At 43.7% G+C, this 19,304-nt stretch overlaps 1 protein-coding gene across 1 annotated transcript in view; it reads left to right on the forward strand.

The window, feature by feature from the left end:
• Positions 1 to 12,783, forward strand: part of PRKDC (protein kinase, DNA-activated, catalytic subunit) — an 81,991-nt gene extending 69,208 nt beyond the window's left edge. The window contains exons 73-86 of the mRNA XM_062633440.1: positions 283 to 443; positions 1,961 to 2,172; positions 3,319 to 3,406; positions 3,717 to 3,860; positions 4,915 to 5,119; positions 5,642 to 5,709; positions 5,981 to 6,201; positions 6,505 to 6,597; positions 8,439 to 8,528; positions 9,740 to 9,811; positions 9,894 to 10,095; positions 10,512 to 10,700; positions 11,269 to 11,408; positions 12,385 to 12,783. Of these exons, the coding sequence (XP_062489424.1) occupies positions 283 to 443; positions 1,961 to 2,172; positions 3,319 to 3,406; positions 3,717 to 3,860; positions 4,915 to 5,119; positions 5,642 to 5,709; positions 5,981 to 6,201; positions 6,505 to 6,597; positions 8,439 to 8,528; positions 9,740 to 9,811; positions 9,894 to 10,095; positions 10,512 to 10,700; positions 11,269 to 11,408; positions 12,385 to 12,589 (2,090 nt within the window). The 3' untranslated portion in view covers positions 12,590 to 12,783. The remainder of the gene's footprint in view (positions 1 to 282; positions 444 to 1,960; positions 2,173 to 3,318; positions 3,407 to 3,716; positions 3,861 to 4,914; positions 5,120 to 5,641; positions 5,710 to 5,980; positions 6,202 to 6,504; positions 6,598 to 8,438; positions 8,529 to 9,739; positions 9,812 to 9,893; positions 10,096 to 10,511; positions 10,701 to 11,268; positions 11,409 to 12,384) is intronic.
• Positions 12,784 to 19,304: the final 6,521 nt, after the last annotated feature.

Genomic DNA, 19,304 nt, shown 5'->3' on the forward strand with positions numbered 1-19,304 from the left:
TATCATACCCAGCAGATGTTTCCCTTATTCCTTCCCAGACCACAGCAGTGCTGTATTTAAAGCCAGCAAGATACCAGGAATGATGCAGCTTCCTGATAAAGATAATCCTTACAGTTCCTAAGTACATGTGTTGCAGATGTGTGCAGTTTAAACAGATGGGAAGGAGAACAAAGTAAAAATACGATATACACTGAAAATTCTGAATTGTAAAGATGAATGTTCCAGATGATCAAAGACAAGTGATGGTGTTTCTGATAATTCTTGTTTAATGTCTCTTGGCAGAAATTAACACTGCAGATCTACAGCTATTCCCAGCTATTGTGGTGGACAAAATGATAAAAGCTTTAAAACTGAACTCCAGAGAAGCCAGGCTGAGATTTCCTAGACTGCTGCAAATAATTGAAAGATATCCAGCAGAGACATTGGGTCTAGTGACACGAGAGGTTAGTTGCTTCCATTTTTCTGGCAGCAAATATTGCTATAAATCAGATTTAAAAGGGGTGGAGGTTGGATGGATAGAGAGGTTAGACTGGTAAGTTTTGCTTCAGGTAAATCAGATAAATTTTATCCCATCCTTGTTCCTTGTCTTTTCTCTAACTTGCTGAGTCTAATTCATATGGACAGGAACTTTTTTCTTTTCGTTTCCAAACATTAGTTTGAGAACTGCTGGAGAAAAACTGCGTTGTGAGTTTGTTGGGTTTTTTTCCTTCAGAGCAACCTAAGTGGTCTGATAAAGGTGTCTAGTGTTAGGGTGTGGATTGTAGTCTTATTTCCGTGGTCTGTTTCCTGTATGCAGGGAGGCAGCAGCGTTTCCAGACTCACTTTCCACATCTCCCACCTCTTACTTCAGAAGTCACTACAGCTTCTTCCTCCTTTGTATTTCCCACTTCCTCCCTTCCGCTGCCCATCCCTCCCTTGCCATTCGACCGCAGGATACTGTGAGCCATGCTTACCTTCCCTGCTGTCATAGGACAGATAAGCTGAGATGTCTGTGACTCATGCCTGTATCTGCCTCAGTCTGCCTGCCTTTTCAAGCCCGTGTTATTGTGCTGGTGTTCGCAGAGTGCCAGGCACTGTCAGAGGAAGAACTCAAGAGAGAAACATGGCTTAGTTATCCCCAGAAACTGAGGAAATAGCAAAAATGGCTGAGGTGTGCGTGGTGTGGCCACAGTGAAACTCTTCTGGTTCAAACAGAACTTGACACCTGATCCAGTTGACAGATCTCACTCCGAAAAGGGGTTCAGCAGGCAGTTCTTTGTCCTCTCCTCCGTCTTTCTGTGAGATAAATACTGACAATCTGATTTTAAACTCTATTAGAAAGGTAGGAAGGGGTAAGACAGGAGGAAAGGATTTGTGAGTCTGGCCTCTGGCTATCACAAGAAAATATATTGTAATAGTCCTTTCAAAAGTGATACAGTTTTTGAAGGGGAGTGAGCATGAAATATACTGGGAGGTGTGCTTTACTGAAATTAGTATCTGTCAGCAAACCGAAACCTTTTGAAAGTTGAAGGAAGGACAAAACAGTGGTAGAAGTTCCAACGTTCCCCTGCCTGCCTTTTTTTACTCAAACCAAGACTTCAACCCAATAGCGTTTGAACTATCCCTTCAGATTTTTGAGTTGTTTGTATATGGTGATCAAAAATTGCTATATTGAACCCAGACAGGAAAGCCACAAGTTTGAGTGTAAAGCCTCATCTTGAAGAACAAGCTGCAAGTCTTCATAATGGAAAACCTATTCAGCAGCAGCAGCAGTGGGTGGTGATAGTGGTAGTAGTAGTAGTAATAATAATGAAATCTCTGCTTCACTGGGGGCTGGTTTGTGCAGCTTAGTTGACATTCTCTGTTTCCTTTTCATGTGTTTCTGTCTGACAGGCTGGGCACAGAGCAGTTTTGTTTGCTTGCTACGTTTTATATTTTCCAGGAGGATCACAGTTGAAAGCAGTGTCTGTTGTTTTTGCAGCTTTCTTCGGTTCCCTGTTGGCAGTTCATTGGTTGGATTAGCCAGATGATGGCACTACTTGACAAGGATGAAGCAGTAGCCGTACAACATACTGTTGAAGAGATTGCAGATACCTATCCCCAGGCAATCATCTACCCTTTCATGATCAGCAGTGAAAGTTACTGTTTCAAAGATACTGCAACTGGTTGGAAGAACAAGGAATTTGTAGAAAGGTGAATTTGCAATCAGAGGAGCTGTTTTGTATGGTTTTTATTCAGGAGTGAAGAGGTTGATTTATTTTTCCTAAACAAACTTTTCTCTTGGGTGGGCATGAGGATCATTAGAGGGTAGTCCCATGCACACTGTGTTTTCATTTAAAGGCCCAGGGAAAAACAATACGTAAGTCTTAGTATTAGACATACTCAGGCTGGTGGCCTTAATACATGCTGAAGTACTGAGTACATACAGTCCACAGGCTGTGGGAAGTTTTTCCAAGATAAAACAAAAAGACCACAAAGAAGCAACCCCTTTCTCTTTGTAATTCTGTGGTGGTCAAAGTTTCTTCTTTTTTCTCCTGCTCTTCTGAGGTAGAAGGGAAATCTGGTCATGATTAGGCTCTTTCTGTAGCAGACTTCACAGCAGCGTGAGTCAGTATCCATCAGAGGTGAAGATTAAGCTTGCTTAGACATTTACGATCTTTCTAATGCCAAAAGAAAGCAGAAATGTTTAAATAAGGTAGGTGCTCCTACCAGACTTAAGACAGGGCCAGTGAAATGGATGCATGTTATCTTGACTGATAGCTCTTTTGTGTTCTTCTCTGCTTCTTCAGTTTGTAGCATGCACCTTCCTGTACAAGCCATCCCCTGCCCATTTTGCCATGCGATAAAACCCGAGTTAATCTGCAGGCAAAAGTTAACTTTTACCACGCAGTGCTGTAGAACCACTAATACAATTTTAGTGGTCTTTCTGCCTTTTTTTTTTTTTTTTACTCTCTCATACATTTGCTGGATTTCTTTGCTTCAGGTAAGAAGATAAAGTCTTGTGCTTCACAAAGTATCGCCCTTGAATAACTGTTGTGACAGGATGTATAGTCTGGTTAATGCCTGTTTATGTTACAAGGACGTTTTCCACTTCACCAGCAAGCTCCAGTTTTCATAGTGGAGCACTTAATTAAGAAACTGGGAGCTGCATGATAAGGACAGTCAATATATTAGCAATCGTGCAGTCCCAGAGAGAATTCTTAGGGAGTCCTGCCTACCTATCCTTCGATTATTTTACCAGATTCTTGAATATGGCAGACAGTCTGGATCATTGCTTATCTGCATGCTAAGTGGTGATGGTAGTTCTGTTGAATTGTGATGCGCTTTTTTCTCTTAAAGAATCAGGAGTAAGTTGGACAGAGGAGGAATAGTTCAAGATTTTGTTCACTCCCTGGAACAACTCTCTAATCCCATAATGATTTTTAAGGTAAAATGTATTTGGCTTTTTCCCTCTCCCTCCCTTCACTTTCATTACCCTTTGGCAGGGTGCTATCAGCAGCTTTCACTGGTGTAGTCTCCCTCCCTTGTGCCAGCTGGCTATTTTGTGCTAGCCCTTTTCAGCTTTTGCCTTCCAGGGTGAAGGGAAGTATTTCCATAGCCTTTTGATTGCTCTTCTGATTGTCAAGACACACTAATTAGCTATTTGTAAATAAGGAAATACAATCTGAGCAGGTTACCAAAGAGCAAGGGTCAGCAAACTTTTTTCTCAGTACTCATCTCTTTCTTTCTGTTTGCAGGATTGGGTTGAGGATGTCAAAAACGAGTTGGTAAAAGCTCAGAGAAATAAAAATAAGCTTAAGGAAATGTATGAAGGAATGTACAAGAGTTTGGGAAATTCAGATGCTCCTGGCCTTGGATTGCTGAGGAAAAGGTTTATTCAGGTATGTGTGATTACTGAGTCATGTTGGCATCGTGTGCTTTTCTAGAAGGCACCTGAAAGTCAAAAGAGGAAGCCAGATTACAGCTTTTACAAGTGCTGCAGGACTTGATGAGACAGAAGATCAAGTTGTTAGTACTGGACTGGGATTTCTTTGCTAGAAGCTATGGACTTACTATAGTTCAACCTCTGACTGCCCTTCAGGACTAAATGTTCCCTCTTAACTCAGCTTCTGCCTTCCCCTTCCTGCACACTGCCAGGTTGTCAGGGCCTAGGCCTCTCTGACCATCCAGAAACATGCACAGGAATCTGGCCCTGGGTTTTTGTTTTCCCTGCTGCCAAGGATACATGAGCATCTTAGGGTGTTTTGCTATGTTATGCTACTCAATTTTGCTGCTTATACTAAGTTATTTAGGGTAAGTTATTCAGAAGAGTTAAGACTATGAAGAATTACAGAAAGGACTTTTCAGAAGTAGAAAATAGCATGGGGCTCAAGGAAATGCACTGAGAGTTTTTACATAGAAATGCACACTTTTGGGTCCAGAAATCTCTGAGCTGCAAATTGCTGGAGGCCAGGAGAGTGATAATCATGTAGAATCAGGGCTGTATGCTTGTATAGTATGTGCATAGGCCATGACCAGGGCTAGGTGGATCCAAGTTTCTCCAGTATGGCCATTCTTATGGCACATTAGCATTAGATAAACTTACCAAGTGTCACTAGGGAGATTCTTTTTCCATGAGCAGGGAAGGTGGAGGATGAGAGTAAGGTGGAGTTGAAAGGAGGTGAGGTGATAGAGCAGCAGAAAGGGCAATTAAGAGTTTAGGGGCATACTAGCTCCTTGAATATGTTGCTGCAAGATAAGCTGGGTCTCTGATGATAATGACTTTACACTTAAGAGTATGGGAATAAGAATTGGCAGGATGTGCCACTTTTGGCTGGGAGCAGAAGGAACAGAGCAGCTGTAGGTTGAGCCATACAGCAAGGACCTGTCAGGCATGAGGACAAAGGCAGTCTGCATTTGGTGTTAATGCAGTTCCTTTCTATAAATGAACCTCAGGCTTTTGCAAAGGACTTTGACCATCATTTTGGAAAAGGTGGCTCAGTACTGTTGGATATGAAGATTGGTGACTTTGATGCAATTACAACATCTCTTCTCTCAAAAATGAACAAGAACCATAAAGAACCTGGAAACCTGAAAGAATGTTCACCATGGATGAGTGAATTCAAAGCCGAGTTCTTGAGGAATGAACTAGAAGTTCCTGGTAAGTTCCTCGTTAGTTTCAATGGTGAACTGGCCTTTACAAGAAAGTTGCTACTCTTGAACTCTACTCCTTATGTTGGTCATATTGTCCTTTTTTCTGGCCTTACGCAGAGGAAGATTTCACATGAAATAACTGTTCATTCATCATCTCTTAATTCTGTTCTTAAGCTGTAGTCCTGATTTTTAGAATTGTTTCTAAAATTATATTTCTTGCCTAAGTAGTTTTTAAAGACTCAAGGAAATCTGATATATAAATCTAATGTACGTTTAAATCTGTTTCAGAAACAATGTGTCCTTTGAAACCATTAACCATGCAATTCTAGCAGTTTAACAATGAAAGAATATTAGATTAAATCCTATTATGTATATGATGGATTTTAATGCATTTTAAAATATTTTCTTCATAGCTATATATCCTACCAATTGGACAAAATATTTGAAAGTGTGTTCTGTTCTTAAATACACTTAAAAAAGTAAGTCTATGTAACCTTTTTTCTTTTACTTTTTTCTACTACCACTTCAGGTCAGTATGATGGAAAAGGGAAGCCAATGCCGGAGTACCATGCAAAAATCTCTGGATTTGATGAACGGGTATGATTTTAAGTTTGAGTCAAAATCCTTTATGGTATAAATTTATGTCCATATTCCATGTGAAGAATTTGACAGTAGCAAGGCTGCTGCTTGTGTACACATCTTGCAGCACATAAGGGAAAGTCTGCAAGTGGGCATTTGTTTTTCTAGTAATAACTGAGCAACTTGATTATGCCATCCAGGAATGATGGATATGCTTAATCTCAGTGATGATCCTGTAAGGCTGAGTCTTCTGTCACAAATATTTTGCTTTTTCTTGTCTTTTTCCAAGATAAGTGTAATGGAATCCTTGAGGAAGCCAAAACGCATAACAATCCGCGGTAGCGATGAGCAGGAGTATCCTTTTCTTGTCAAAGGTGGTGAAGACCTGCGACAAGACCAACGTATTGAGCAGCTGTTTGATGTAATGAACATTATCCTTTCCCAAGATGCTGCATGTAGGCAAAGGAATATGCAGTTAAAAACTTACCAGGTCATCCCCATGACAACAAGGTAGGCATTTCTTTTTGAAGGGAGAGAAGTCCTTGTGTTAACATCTGTTACTTTTGGGATGTTGGAAAGTAAGATTTCTGTGTGTGAGATTCTGGTTCTGGTGTTTTGTGTCTTGGCTTTTTTATTGTTATTTATTTTTCTTTTAAAGAACATTGAAGTTGCTTTGTCTGGAAACTTTCAGAGTATATTTGAATATCAACCTTCTTTTAGCAGGCACTAGAATGTGTTGCTTCCTGTTTGTGGTGTTCCTCTGAAGTTCAACTCTGAGCTACTTGTTCACATCTCTGAATAATTTTTTTCCAGACTGGGGCTCATCAAGTGGCTGGAAAATACTTGTACTTTAAAAGAATTTCTTAAGAATAGCATGTCTGAAGAGGAAAGCATCAGCTATAACAGGTGATGCTTGTTTAGCTATCTTCTCTATTAGAGTCCACTACTAATGGGCTTTTGATATGGACAATCTTGAGGCAGCATTTTATTTTTTAATAAGAATGAAATAAAAGCACCTGTAAGTGAGGAGGCAGTTTGTACTTCCTGACCCAAATTAGTAATTAGCAACTGTTTGTTTAATGAGTACCATTGTACCTGGAATATCCTCCACCCAGGTTGTTTAAACAAGAGGCTTATAATTATAATCACTTGTGACGTCACTATCATCACAATTTCCTTATCAGTACATTGATTTTACAAGCAAAGGATTTTGATCTCTTGATTTGATCAGGCAGGAAATGGACGTAGGTCAGTGAGGCGGGGAGCTGAGCAGAGGGAAGAGGAGCAGAGCAGAGACAGAGCTATTCAGGTTCTAGGTTCAGCAGTGAGTCAGTGACAGAGGAAATTGTCAGCAGATGCATAAAACACATCTGTAAAAGAACAGTCTGACTTTATAAAAATGCTGGGTTTGAATAAGTTAGCTTTCTCTTGATTGTAAGTGGAGGACTAATAATTGTAAAATTGATTTAATTCTATCATTTCAGTCTCTTTCTGTGCTGGAATTTAGACATGTAGTTTTATTTACCAATGTTGTTCTTGGTGCATAATCTCTGTTTGGATTTGTCGGAGTGTTGCTGTCACCATTTATTTTTACAAGTCCTCTTGGTTATGGGGCCGGTTGGAGTAGCGTCCAGCATGGAGGTTCAACTACAGAGAGTCTTTATTTCTATAATTACTGAATTTGTGAGCAGTTCAGGAACTGTTACAGTTCCTGCATTACTGCAGTATTACTGCAGTCTGCTTCACTTTTGTGAAGAGCAGCGGTATTACGTTAGTCTCAGTTCATTGACTGGAAAAGTGGGGGACTCCTCACAGGGAACCACCTCATGAAGGGGGGAAATTTCTAATATACTAAATGTAGAAGATGAGTGTCTTTCTGAAAACAGTTGATTATTTATCCCCCTCCAAAATAGCTTTATTTTTGTATATAGGCTTTAAATACTTACCCACACTTTATCTTGAGCTATGGTTGAATGATAGCACTCACAAAGGAAAATTCTGATTAAATCCTTGATGGCACTATTTTTGTTGGGGTATGGGGCATACCTTCCTGAAGTTTTGACATCCTTTTCTTCATCCCAAAGTGATGGTCTCTGCAGTCTATAAATGATAAATACTTACATGGAAAGGATCTCTATATCTCAGAACATGCTTTGGAAGGGAAGGCAGGTGCTCTGCTAAGTTGCTTTCTCTCTGGAAAAGGAGTTTAATGTCTAGTATATTTAGTTAAGATGGGGGAAAAAAGATCAAATTCTTCAATAAGCCCCCATTCCTCCCCTCTTGTACACAGTGAGGACTGCCTTCCTGCATTCCCATGGACAAACAGCAGCATTTGTTACATACCTACTCCTGTGATAGGCTGCATAATGCCTCTCAGATGGATGCAAGACTGTTGAAAATATCTTTCCTTGCCTGGAGAAATTATTCTGGGTCTTTCTTGTCAACACAGTATCTCATTTTCACAGTGCCTATTGACAAGTTAACACCTTTGAGGATTCTAATCTTCTGACAAACATGGCTGAAGTGCATTCAAAGCTAGGGGGAATGAGATGGATGGATCAGCATATGCACTGATTGCGTAAACTTCATTTCCAGAGCAAGGCTAAGATTGATGTAGGCTGCAGATACCAGACTCTTCCTGTGCATAAAAATCTCATGGGTCATAGCAGCACACAGCCTGCAGGTGTTCAAGTACAGAGTGGTAAGGTAATATAGGGAAATCATCAGCTTTTCTTTTTTGTCCCTAGCAAAAAGGGACCTCATGCTACCTATTCTGAGTGGCTGTCCAAGATGGGTGGGAAAGCACAAGGCATTTCTCGATACCAGGTTATGTATAGGTAAGTATTGAGAACTGCATGTAAAATATAGAAACTAGAGTGTGCACACATAGAGTTGTAGAAATTCCAGGAAAAATATGATCTGCATTATAATTTGCAGGCTAGATCTGATTTTTTGCTCATTTTACTCCTTTGTCTTACTGGCGATGCTCTGCAGGAGGAGTTTAGTGCCAAAATCCCCCCAGAGCACGGGAATGCTTCCAGAAGCTTGCTCACTTCTTTAAGGAAGTGTCTAGTTCAAGAAGAGCATCTGCTTCTTTATTTTGTAGGTGTCTTGTTCCTTCCTGATTATGCAGTTAGGTAGTCTGCCTCAGAGCCAGAGCACCTGCTGAAGCTGGACAGAGAAAATCACTGTGATTCCCTGAGAATTTAAGAATATTTGATGGTTCAGGTCCCAACTTGAGCATCCTCTCGTAGGAATTTCCACACCTGCCTAGATCGAGCACTGAAGAGGGGGGGGAACTAGAGTTTGCAGTGGAGCATGATGAGCTCATAACCTGCTTAAGCAAGCATCTCGCTTTTTAAAGGAAAACTTTGACGCCTTTAAATTAGTGCATGGGCATTAATACTTGTATTCAGAACCAGAATGTGCTTTGGAATTCCCAATCGCCCCCACTCATCTCATGCTAGGCTCCATTGCAGAGCTGTACCCTAGTACACAGTTTGGCTGCTGTTTAAAATGCAATTCTCTATATTCACAGAATGGAGAACCTTTAAGGTTCATCTTGGATACTAGGTTGGTAAAGGGTGGGTTTTGTGGAATGTATTTTATTGCTTCTTTAAGTTATCCAAAGCTATAAAAGATTACAAGAGATGCAAAGGTAAGAAGGACTATTCAGACATTCATATTCTGGCCTAGTTCTTAAATCCAGCTGCACCGAGATACTCCAGGAGTCAATATTTCATGAAGAAACTGGTATCTGGGATCTTGTCTCTTTGGTCCACACTAGTATTCGACAGTTCAGTGGTACTGCCCAGTGAAGCTGTGTCTGCCCCATCCGTGGCAGTGTTCAAGGCCAGGCTGGATGTAGCTTCAAACAACCTGGTCTAGTGGAAGGTGTCCCTGCCCATAGCAAGGGGGATAAAACTTAATGATCTTGAGTTTCCCTTCTGACCCAAACCTTTCTATGATTCTGTGTATAAATTTGAACTTCTAACACCCAGTGGGCTGTTATTTCAATAGCTAACATTATTCCTTCTTTAATTTGCAGAAATGCTAACCGTACAGAAACAGTTAAGTCTTTCAGAAGCAGGGAAAGCAGTGTTCCAGAAGACCTGCTACGGTAAGTGCACTGTTAAAGGCTGCAGGTTGTGAAACAAATGTTGGTGGTTTATCTGTATGCAACAAGAGATTTCTGTTTTAAGGCGAGCCTTTGTGAAAATGAGTACATCTCCTCAAGCTTTCCTGTCCCTGCGGTCCCATTTTGCCAGCTCTCATGCACTGATGTGCATCAGCCACTGGATACTTGGTATTGGAGATAGACATCTGTCCAACTTCATGATTAACAAGGAGACAGGTGGCATGGTGGGAATAGACTTTGGATATGCGTTTGGCTCAGCTACACAGGTATTTGCTTTTCTAATTAATTTATTACAGCTTTTATGTGCAATGACACATCTGGTCTCAGTGCTAAATTTAATTGCCACTATTCTGATGCAAAATAATATTTACAAGTTATTTCTAGTTAATAGAAGAAAATCTGTGTTTCCATATATTCTCAGACAAACAAGGAGCAGTAGAGTTTCATGGAGTCTATGTGGTATGGTGGTATATAATTCAGCCATACTTTTAACCACTGTCTCTAAATATTCATGACTAGAGCTTTGATGGTCCTGCTCAGCCGTGTCACACATTATTTTCAGTTAGGGGACAGAGAGGGTTTCAAAGCTTGAAAAAAAAAAAAAAAAAAATCTATTTCTAATCCTTCTGTTCCAAGGCTTCTTAATTCTTGTTTTGTTTTGACTGTTCCTCCCCTTGGCTAGTTTTTGCCGGTGCCAGAGTTGATGCCTTTTCGTCTGACTCGCCAATTTGTTAATCTGATGATGCCAGTGAAAGAGTGGGGTCTCATTTACAGTGTGATGGTACATGCCCTAAGGGCTTATCGTGAGGATCCAGATCTCCTCATCAGCACGATGGATGTATTTGTAAAAGAGCCTTCTTTGGACTGGAAGGTGGGATTTTTCCTCTTTCCTTTTTTTTATGTGAAAATTCTTAAACTGTATTAAGGATAAAACTGATCAGAAAGGGAAGTATTTCCTGATGTTCACTCAGTGTTCCTCTTATCTTTTTCTTATCTGTCTTTTGTTTTTCTGAGTTCTCAAAGAAACTGAACGTAAAGGATTTTAAATGATCAGTGGACAAAGACAAGTAGCATATGTCTGTGTTATCATTGCAGTGTTCTTTATCTGCATGATAATCCTAAAAATGTGGGTATCTCTTGATCATGTTATGAAACTTACATCACAGCATATATATTTTCATTTTTTTGTATTCAGACTCTTAAATTTATGTAACACTGTATGGTTCAAACTAATAATTACAGAGAAAAAATCTGAAACTAGTTGCACTTCAGTAACTCCAGTTGTAAATTAAATTTTGAGTCACTGCCTGGATAGATATCATCACTACTTTGCCCTCTATTGCATTTGCACTTGAGCTTGACTTGCTATGATTGGGCAGCTTAAAGGGCTTTTAAGTATATAATTTATGATAAATAGGGCAAATTTGTTTTCTGTTTAGAACTCTGAACAAAGACAACTGAGAAAAGGAGGTACATGGATTAAGGAAGTAAACACATCCGAAGTAAACTGGTACCCTTTGCAAAGAGTCAGCTATGTCAAACGAAAGCTTACAGGTGCCAATCCAGCAACAATCACTTGGTAAGATACTCTCCTGCTTTCATCTGCTTCAAGAGCTTTGGCAGTCTCCTGTGTCAGATTCCACTCCCTTCAGATAGACTGGCAGCTAAGAAAAGAGACAGGCCTCCTGTCAGAATCATTTGGTCCACATACAAGCCCTCTGAATAGCCCTATCAGCCAAACACCAGATAACTCCCCATTAGTGTTCCTGCTGCAGCTCAGGCCTCCTGAGCAGTTTTACTGTTCCTGGCAGCACACACAACCCCACCCTGTAAGCCTGCTTAACTTCTCACTCCTCAGACTGCTGTTCTTTATGTTCGTCTCCACGGCTTCTAGTCTGGGGGTGGTATTTAAATCAATATGCTTCTGCTGGACAGTTGCTTGAAATGGAACCTGAACCAGCTGTATGGGAGGCATGGAGGTATTGCTGTTTCCCAAAACCACCAAATTCAAATCTGATGGCATTCCCAGTTTTTTTATGTCAGTCTAGTCAAGTCTGGTTAAAGGCAGAATGTCTTTAAAGTTCAGTTAAAGTACAATTAATCCCTTCCATCCTCTTTTAAAAAGACATTTTGGATTAATCAAGAGGGGGGTTGAAAAGCAAAGAAAAGCCTGTTTTAAAACCATCCAAACACTGAAAAGTGCAGGACTTGGGAGGAGTCCCTATTGTGGTCAAGGCTGTACTGGAAAAGGCAGCAAAATATTCCTTGCAGACACAAATCAGTAGGGCAGGTAGGGAGATAACAGCTCAGATGTGAGCTGCTGCTGTCTTTCATTTAGACATCTTTGACAATCTTGAAATATTCATGGTAAATATTCACTATAAAGGACACCTGAAATCATCAGTTGCCTTCCACAGCTATTGAATAGTTTCCACGTCTTGAAAAATAAAGCTGCAGGACTTGTGTTCGAGTACTGTTTGGTGTTTAAAAATCCATCACAGATGTTTTTGCTTGTTTCTTTTAGTAAGATCTTACTTTTGTGTTCTCAATTTTAGTGATGAACTGCGCCTCGGCCACGAGAAGTCACCTTCTTATAATGATCTTGCAGCTGTGGCTCGTGGTAATGCTGATAACAACATCAGAGCCAAGGAGCCAGAGGATGGCCTTTCAGAAGAGACACAAGTGAGATGCCTGATCGATCAAGCAACAGATCCCAACATTCTTGGCAGAGTCTGGGAAGGATGGGAAGCCTGGATGTGAGGGGCTGCTCTCTAAAGCCCAGGCTGCAAGGGAACGTATACTGTAATGCACAGCTGCAATCAGATTAGAATTTTAAGGCCAAAAAGGAAAAAAGCCCAAACTCTTAAACGATGATAAACATGGTTAACTTGGCTAATATAGAAAATAGTATTTTTTTGTATTAAAGCTGTATTCAAAAAGTGACCTTTTTTAAATTGTCTTTTATCACTTTTATCATTCTGATTCTCTGATGTTGGCAGGGATAGAGCCACACCGTCAGGTAACCTTGATGGCAAGTGCAGTGCAGCACAGATGGCAAAGGGGAAAAGAGTTCTTTCAAATATTACAGTTCTTTATTACCCAGCGTTCATTGTAGGAGATAGTTTCCGTTGGGGCTTTTAATAATTATCATATAAGGTATAATAAAAATGAGTCCTTGCCCTTTCACTACCTGCAGTCTTTCCTTCCTGCCTCCATGGTGATGGGGCAGGCCCAGTCTCACTGAGGTCCTTGAGTGCTGCTGGCACCAGGCATGAATAAATCTCAGCTGGAGAGCTGGGAATCTGCCTCCTGGATACAAGGCCAGGGAAGACTCAGGGTGGGGAAGATTGCTCACTGGGGTCTAGTGGATAGCGAGGGAGCTCTTCTGTTTCAAATATTTCCAGCAACAATTACTATTTGTTATCTTCCTCTTAAACAACTGAGCATATTTAGTAGGTCAATAGTGTTACAAATCAAGACATTCAGAATCTTTTTATCAGATTTTATTAATTTGAAATATTGTTCAGCTGTATTTTTGTAGAGGAAATGTCTGTTGAAGCTTTCAGATGGATACCTCATTTCAAAAGTTAATTCAGGGCTTTTTAATCACAGAACACACCCACACCCATTTATAGAGACAATAGCTGATGAACAGTGGTTATTTTTTTCATAAGCATGTGTGATACAGTCTATATACACTTGTGTAAGGTGTCTTGGTGCATTTCATTCTGTTCATGGCTGGTATCAGACAAGACAGCAGCAAAATGACTGTCTTGGTTAGGGTTAGGTGAGGTGCCCTAGCTTTCACCTTGCCACTCTACAAATAAATACAAGACAGTTTAAAGCACAATAAAAAGCTACATGACAAGGCAAAGGGGACATTTGGAAATCAAGTGGCCACTCGTAGGAGGTGTTAATTTCACTTCTGGCACTTATCTCAGATACTCACTGGGTACTTTGACCTGTGCTGGGGAGGACAAAGTTTAGGTTTATAGTTTAACGAGGCTCTTCTGTAGGACTTTCAATACCTTCAGCAACAGTAGATGTTTGTGTGCAGGAAGACACCATCCTTGGCCTTTGGGAAAGGAACTGGGGTGAACCCTGGCCCATGCCCTGTTCTCTGTAGCTAAAAACCCTCAGCCCAGGGGTGAAAGAAAGACTTTTGGACAGGCGAAAGTAACCTCGGTGGTGCAAAAGCACTTAGAACATGCCCATGACACTTAAAATAGTTAAAAACTCCATTTTGGCACAAAAACAAGTGCTATATGTGGAAGCCTCGGCTACATCAGTGCTACTAGGTGTGTATTTGTTGAGCTCAGGTGCCAGCTGATGAGCAAAACACAGCTCCTGAGTTTTCACGAGCAGAAATGCATCCTATGTGAAGCAAGCGGAATCGTCCTCATGGAGCTTTCCTTGTGCAGCTGAATGAGCCTGGAACCAGCCTCCAACATACGTGAATCACAGCTGCTGTCCCCAGTCCTGACTGAAGGGCGCTGCTCTCAATAAAACACGGCAGTTGAAAGGAAAGGGCTGAAGCCAGCCTGTGAAGCAGCAAGAAAAGTTCTGATACAACGCAAACCTCAAGGCGCTGGGCTCTGTGCTTGATGGGGTGGGCTTGTTTGGCTTCCAGAAAAGAGTAAGACTATCAGGGTTGGAGACTGCTTCAGGTCTCCTGGTGCAAAACAAAACTGAGTGGCTTTTCACAAGTACAGCAGGCTATTTTCTTCTCAGATTAAATAACGTGCTGTGCACGCTATCTGAAATTCCCTGGTTGCAGCTAAAAAGCTATGCACAGCATTAGCATGGGTTCTCAGGAGGTTCTTCTTAGTGTATAGAATAAAGTAATGTTTAAGCTAGTGCTTACCACCTCTGTCAGTCTTCCCCGTAACTCAAAGTTACAACCCTGCTGAGCACAGAGGAAACCTCTGCTGCTTGCAGTCTCCTTTCCCAGCTGATAAAGAGGTTCCTGCATGGGGCTTGTCATAGCATTTTCCCTTAGTCCCCACCACTGCCCCCCAGTTTAAATGTTACCTAGAGGTGTCTGTTGAGATGTGGCACAGCTCCAGCACATGTTTAGGCTTGGGAAGGAGCCTATGAGCTCTCCACAAGAACAATGAATGAGGCTTGTCTTCAGCTGTGGAATAAGGAGTTCCCTACCGCTTCATGCTGAAGGCTTTGGCCAGCCACTTCCTCAAGTCAGGTAAGTCAGTGCCTACATTTAGAGACGCTCCTCCCCAGACTTCATGTTTTTCAAAATCAGGGACTTAAAATAAGCATTTATTGTGGTTACTTTAAACCACTTTCTCTTTCCCCCTCCCAAGTACTGAGGATGAGGGTCTGCAGGGTCACTCCATTAACACCATACGCTTCAGCTGGAAATGACCTGGGGTTTAAAAACTTCAAGCTGCTTGTGAGAAATGGCACCTGTGCAGAAAGGCCATGCCCTGGCAGCCACCCACAGCACCGAACAGTGCCTCTGATCTTGTAGAAAAGCTACCAAAGAGCTACCCCCCTTACATTAAACCAACAGAGCCCAGAATAAGGGGTTTAGAGATTTTCTTGTTGCAGACAGTTCAGGAAGGAGTGGCCTGAAAGGACTGGAACAGGTTGGGTTACAGTTTCCACTCTATTTACAGTGGGGGTGTTTTCCTTTCTGGTGGGGCAGGAGAGAGGAGCACTCGCTATACCTGTCCATTAAACCCACAATAAATGATACTGTGCAAGATTGCACTTAGTTAGGCAGAAGATGTAGCTGCAAATTTGAGCTCATGAATCTCATCCCTAACGGGACCTCATGCAAAACCCCTTGACAGGAAAGGTTCAGCGCGTCCACCACAGAGCATGAGGAAACAAAGAGCGCAAGGTCTGAAGCATTTCACTGCGGCCTTTCGGGAGCCCAGGGTGGAAGATTTAATTCAGCAGCTACAGGTGCCGCTGAGCAACCTGCAGGCAGTCAGAGCACAGGCATTAACCAAGCTAAAAGGAAGAATCCTTCCACTTACCAGCAAGTTCTTCATTCCCTCGGAGCAGGGGGGCCGCAGGGTGAATTTGCAGTGAGCTGACCCGAGTGAGTACAAGGGCTGTGATGAGCAAAATACTGCTGCAGAGACCGGAGACACGAGAAAGGCAGGAGCCTCGGCAGGGGTGGGATGAGGGATAGGGAGGGTCTGTCGAGCAGTCACTGTGGTACCTAATGAGAGCCAACGCCAGCCTCAAGGAGGTAGTGTCTCCCTAGGAGAGTGTGGCAGCTTTTTGACTCAAACAACTTGCACCTCCTCATCTGCATGTCCCATTCCCGGGTCAGCCCCCGAGTGCCGGTCCTGGCTTCTGCCTGTTGAATTGAACGATCATCACACACCTGCTTCTCTGTGGGGGGAGGAGAAAACCGGGCAAACCGCCTCTGCACCTTTTCCCCATTGTCAGCATCCTGCCAGCCTTTCCCTGTGAAACCCGGTGCTGGACTGAGGATAAGGCAGGTGTCCCTCCTGCGGCTGCCTTGCCCGAGGCCATGAATCCCCCGGGAGCTAGCTCCCCTCAGCCCTGTAGCATCCCCAGAGCAGTGAAGGGCTCTTTAGGCTCTGCAGGACCAGCCCAGCCTCGGCAGGCTCCCAGCCCTGCTGTTCCAAAAAGTCCTGCGCTTCTGGCCAGAGATGAGCATGCAGGAAGGAGGATGGTGGGGATTAAAGCCAGGCTGAAGTGTTGGCCTGATGATTCACCTTCCCTGAGTGGCCTGTCCCTTGTTTATGAGGAAAAACTAGTCAGAAGTACAGTGTGATTTAATTCCTGTACCTGAAGGACTTGCTCAGGGTCCTGGTGCTGCTCTGGGCTCACTGCCAGCTCTCCAAGTAATGTAAGGTTTTGTTCTTTCTATGCAAAGGTTTCTTTCTAGAGAAAGGGTTCTTGTCCCTTTCTGCCCAGGTTTAAACGCTCCTCTCGCCTTCACTTGGAGCAGGAACCCCAAAGAGGTTTTAAAGAAATCATTCTGAAATTCAGATGCTCAGAATGTTTCTCACGCTGTGTGAGCTTACAGGATCCCAGAGGTAAGCCAGAATTCGGTGGGTCCGGTACTCAGCAGCGTGGGTGAGGGAATCAAGGGCTTGTCTCTGCTTCTCCGCTCATGAAAGTACTTGTGCAGATGGGAACAGATTCAGGTGCTGAAGTGCCAGACAAATCCATCCAGGAAACAGCAAAGCTTGGATGGATATCAACCTGCCTTCAGCCCAGTGCTTTGGTAAGTGACAAGTACCACCTACTCGCACACTCCTGGGTGCCTTGCTGCAGGTGTTACACCACCCCAGGGCCTCGCACCCTGCGTGGCACGTGGGGAGCCCCTCAAAATGTGCTCCTGAAATCACGCATCTCCAGCCCAGCAGCAAACACAGCCAACTTCAGCCTTCCAGGGGACGGTTTTGGGGCAGGGATCAACAGGTCTGACCATGAGCTCTGAACACCCCTCCAGGTCCTGAAGACACTGGAAGCAAAGCTGCACCCACCGAGATAGGCTCAGGTGTGACAGGGCTGGCAGATACTGAGGCTTACGCAGGGTGTCCGTGCCCAGCAGTTGCTGCTCTCCGAAGGGTTTTGGGAGTCTGGTTGCTGTGTGGCAGGGTGCCCAGCGGGGCCGGGTGACCTGGCTGGGAATTGAGTCTCCTCTGCGGAGTAACACATGATGGGCATTAAATGAGGCTGCCCAGGCTGGCACAGTTGCACGCCAACACTGATGAGCAGCTGCCCTTTGGGGAGAAGGACTTCCGGAAGCTGAAAGCACAACAGAGTTCCACATAAACAGCAAAACGAGACGCTGTCCATGACAAACCATCACTGCATGGCTACAGCAGGTGAGGTGATACCAGACCCTGTCACAGAGCAGGGAGGGAGTCTGCGTGTCAGATTGCCTTCCCTTTCTGAACTACCTTCCCATGATTTTCCCACCCGCCCTCCTACACTTCATGCAGAGAAAAAAGTTCAGGAGCACTATGCTCCCTGCAGACAGCAGGCCAGGAGCAGGTGGCACAGAGTCATGCAATGTGAATATACCCCAGTGCTGAAGGGCAGAAAACAACATGCAAAGCTGGGCTTGGGGGAATGTTATTTATTGAAGATGTGGAAGAGGAAAATTGTTTCCACTTCTTGCATCACTGTCAGTGCTTAATGCTGTGGGATGAGGCTGCAGGGTCAAACCCCTGATGAGCAAAGCAAATCAAGTCTGTTTATTTAACAACGTAATGTCTCTGCAGGGTTACTGCAGCACTAGAGCTGAGAATAAAGCCAAGCCCCTCCACATGAAGCTTTACCTGCCAGATGCAAAACCTCACCTGGCAGGCAGAGAACACTTACCCAGATCCCACAAGCTTCCCACAAGGAGTTCAGAGCCAAAGGGAGAGTGCAGATCAGCCCTGTCCCAGCTCTTCCTGTTAAAATACATACCCCTTAGAGAAACAGCTGTGCCACGGCAACAGCTGCAGGACCGCCGGATGGAGCCCTGCCCAGGGAGATGCCATGGGCCCTGCACATACCCACGCTCCCCAGAGAGCCACCACCGAGTGTCATGGCAGAGCTTCATGTTTCATCTGAGCTCTAGGCTGGGAAGCCAGTGGCTGCACTGGACATAGAAACATGGAATGATTTGGGTTGGAAGGGACACTCAAGTTCATCCAGTTCCAGCCCCTGGTCATGGGCAGGGGCACCCTCCACTAGACCAGGTTGCTCAAAGCTCCACCTAGGTTGCTCAAAGTCCTGCTGGTGTCACAAAGCTAGCCAGGTCTTCTGGGGAAAAAATAATAAATCTTAAAATGGAATTTTTAAAGGGTTTTTCATGTGTTTTGCAATTCAGGCAGCGGAGCACCTGCGGGTGATGCCAGGGGGCTATAAACTGTTAAGTAATTTGAAAACGTAGCTATTTCACACACTTACAATAGTTCCATTTCTCCTATACTTGCCAATTTAATGGTAGTTGTTAATCAGATGAAAGGGAGAGGGGTTGTAATGACTAACCATAAGTTTTTAAAGAGGTTTAACTTCACGCAGGCACCCTGAAGTAGCTAAAGATGCCTTAACAGCCCTTTTCCCACGGGAGCATCCTGCAAGATGAAGTCCGAGCAGCCACCCTGTCACTGGAGTGGGGGTGTTACAGCTCTCCTCCAGCGGGAGGAGCGGAGCCTCGGGAGGGCGCTCGGGCGATGCACAGGGACATGCGTGGGATAGGCAGCATCCTTCCCGGAGCGCTTCATCCAAGGCGCCTCTGGGGAAACGTGTGCGGAGTGGGTGCAGCGTGTAGGGGGAGCGGTGAAATGAGCCTTTTCCGCTGCCCCGTGTGGAAGTAAGACAGGAAAAGGGTAAATTAACGCTCGACCGGAGCGCTGGAAGGGGAATGGGGGGACGGGGTGGTCCGGGGAGGCGGCAGCCGCCCAACGGAGCGAAGGTCCGCGGGATGAAAAGTCTAGGCTTGACCCCCCGGAGGGAAGTCTCCCCCTGC

This window comes from Pezoporus occidentalis, unplaced genomic scaffold, assembly GCF_034315485.1.
Source record: "Pezoporus occidentalis ecotype Australia unplaced genomic scaffold, CSIRO_AGI_Poc_V1 ctg4, whole genome shotgun sequence".
NCBI lineage: Eukaryota > Metazoa > Chordata > Aves > Psittaciformes > Psittacidae > Pezoporus > Pezoporus occidentalis.